General features: G+C 50.9%; 1 gene segment (V, D, J or C); it reads left to right on the top strand.

Moving 5' to 3' along the window:
- Window positions 1–738: 738 nt before the first annotated feature.
- LOC101949744 (immunoglobulin heavy variable 4-59-like) lies at window positions 739–1,054 on the top strand (the record flags this gene model as incomplete). The annotated part of the segment is given in 1 exon segment: window positions 739–1,054. A coding segment is annotated over 1 exon segment (316 nt), but the record flags the coding sequence as incomplete, so codon positions are not given.
- Between the last annotated feature and the right edge of the window lie 8 nt (window positions 1,055–1,062).

Genomic DNA, 1,062 nt, shown 5'->3' with positions numbered 1-1,062 from the left:
CATAAGCAAAAGATCCCTTGAGTTGAGCACAGTTAGCCCTAAAAGACACACAGAACTTGCTTCTTATAGAAGCTTCTACCATCTTTTAGAAGCTAAGACTGTAACTGGTTTGTGAGGGTATGTTTACCTGCTTTAACCTTGTAAATAACTCTCTTCCTTCTTTTTTCTTAGCCAATAAATCTTTAGTTAACTAATTATGGGACTAGCTACAAGTCTTGTCTTTGATGTCGAATCTAAAGAGTAATTGACCTGGGGTAAGTGACTGGTCCTCAGGGAAGGGCAGTAACCCGACTATTGTGATTTTTGGTGTAAGGGACCACCTATCACAAAGGCAAGCTTTGGTAGATTGGCCCCACTGAGCGAAACCCACTTGCCAATCTCTACCCAAGGGGTCTCCCTGGGGTGTAAAGGGGACACATGTCCCCGAGGGGACATTGCCATGTACTGAGTGCTCACCCCCGTCATCTCTTATACCCACCCCGGGAACCCGCATGCAAATCCCTGCCCTGGGGGGTTCCTGTTAAATACCAACCCCTGGTTCTATAAGCTTCAGTCTCTCCCCAGACACAGAACTGCCCGGTCCTGCCCATTGCGGGATTGCCCTCTTAGGAAAACAAGAATGAAATCTCTGCTGCTTTTCCTTTCCCTGTTCTCCGCCCCTGCCTCTGAGTGTCTCTGGGGAAGGAGGGAAATTAGGGACCGATCCATAGAATCTTCTCTTTGTTTCCCTTTCCCCAGGTGTCCTCTCTCAGGTGCAGCTGATCCAGACCGGCCGGGAGCGGTGAAAGCCGGAGAGACCCTCAGTATCACCTGTAAAGTCTCTGGAGTCTCCGTCAGCAGCTACCATTGGAGCTGGGTCCGGCAGCCCCCTGGGAAAGGGCTGGAGTGGATGGGGTTTATCCGACACACAGTTAACGGGGGCAGCACAGAGTATAACTCGGCTTTCACACCTCGTGTCACCATCACCAGGGACACCTCGAAGGACGAAGTTTATCTCCAGCTCGGCTCCCGAACAGCTGCAGACACCGGCACCTATTACTGCGCCAGACACACAGTGACACA

The sequence above is a fragment of the Chrysemys picta genome, unplaced genomic scaffold, assembly GCF_011386835.1.
Source record: "Chrysemys picta bellii isolate R12L10 unplaced genomic scaffold, ASM1138683v2 scaf7995, whole genome shotgun sequence".
Lineage (NCBI taxonomy): Eukaryota > Metazoa > Chordata > Testudines > Emydidae > Chrysemys > Chrysemys picta.
Note: the sequence above shows the minus strand (reverse complement) of the source record. Positions and strands in the feature narration are given on the sequence as shown.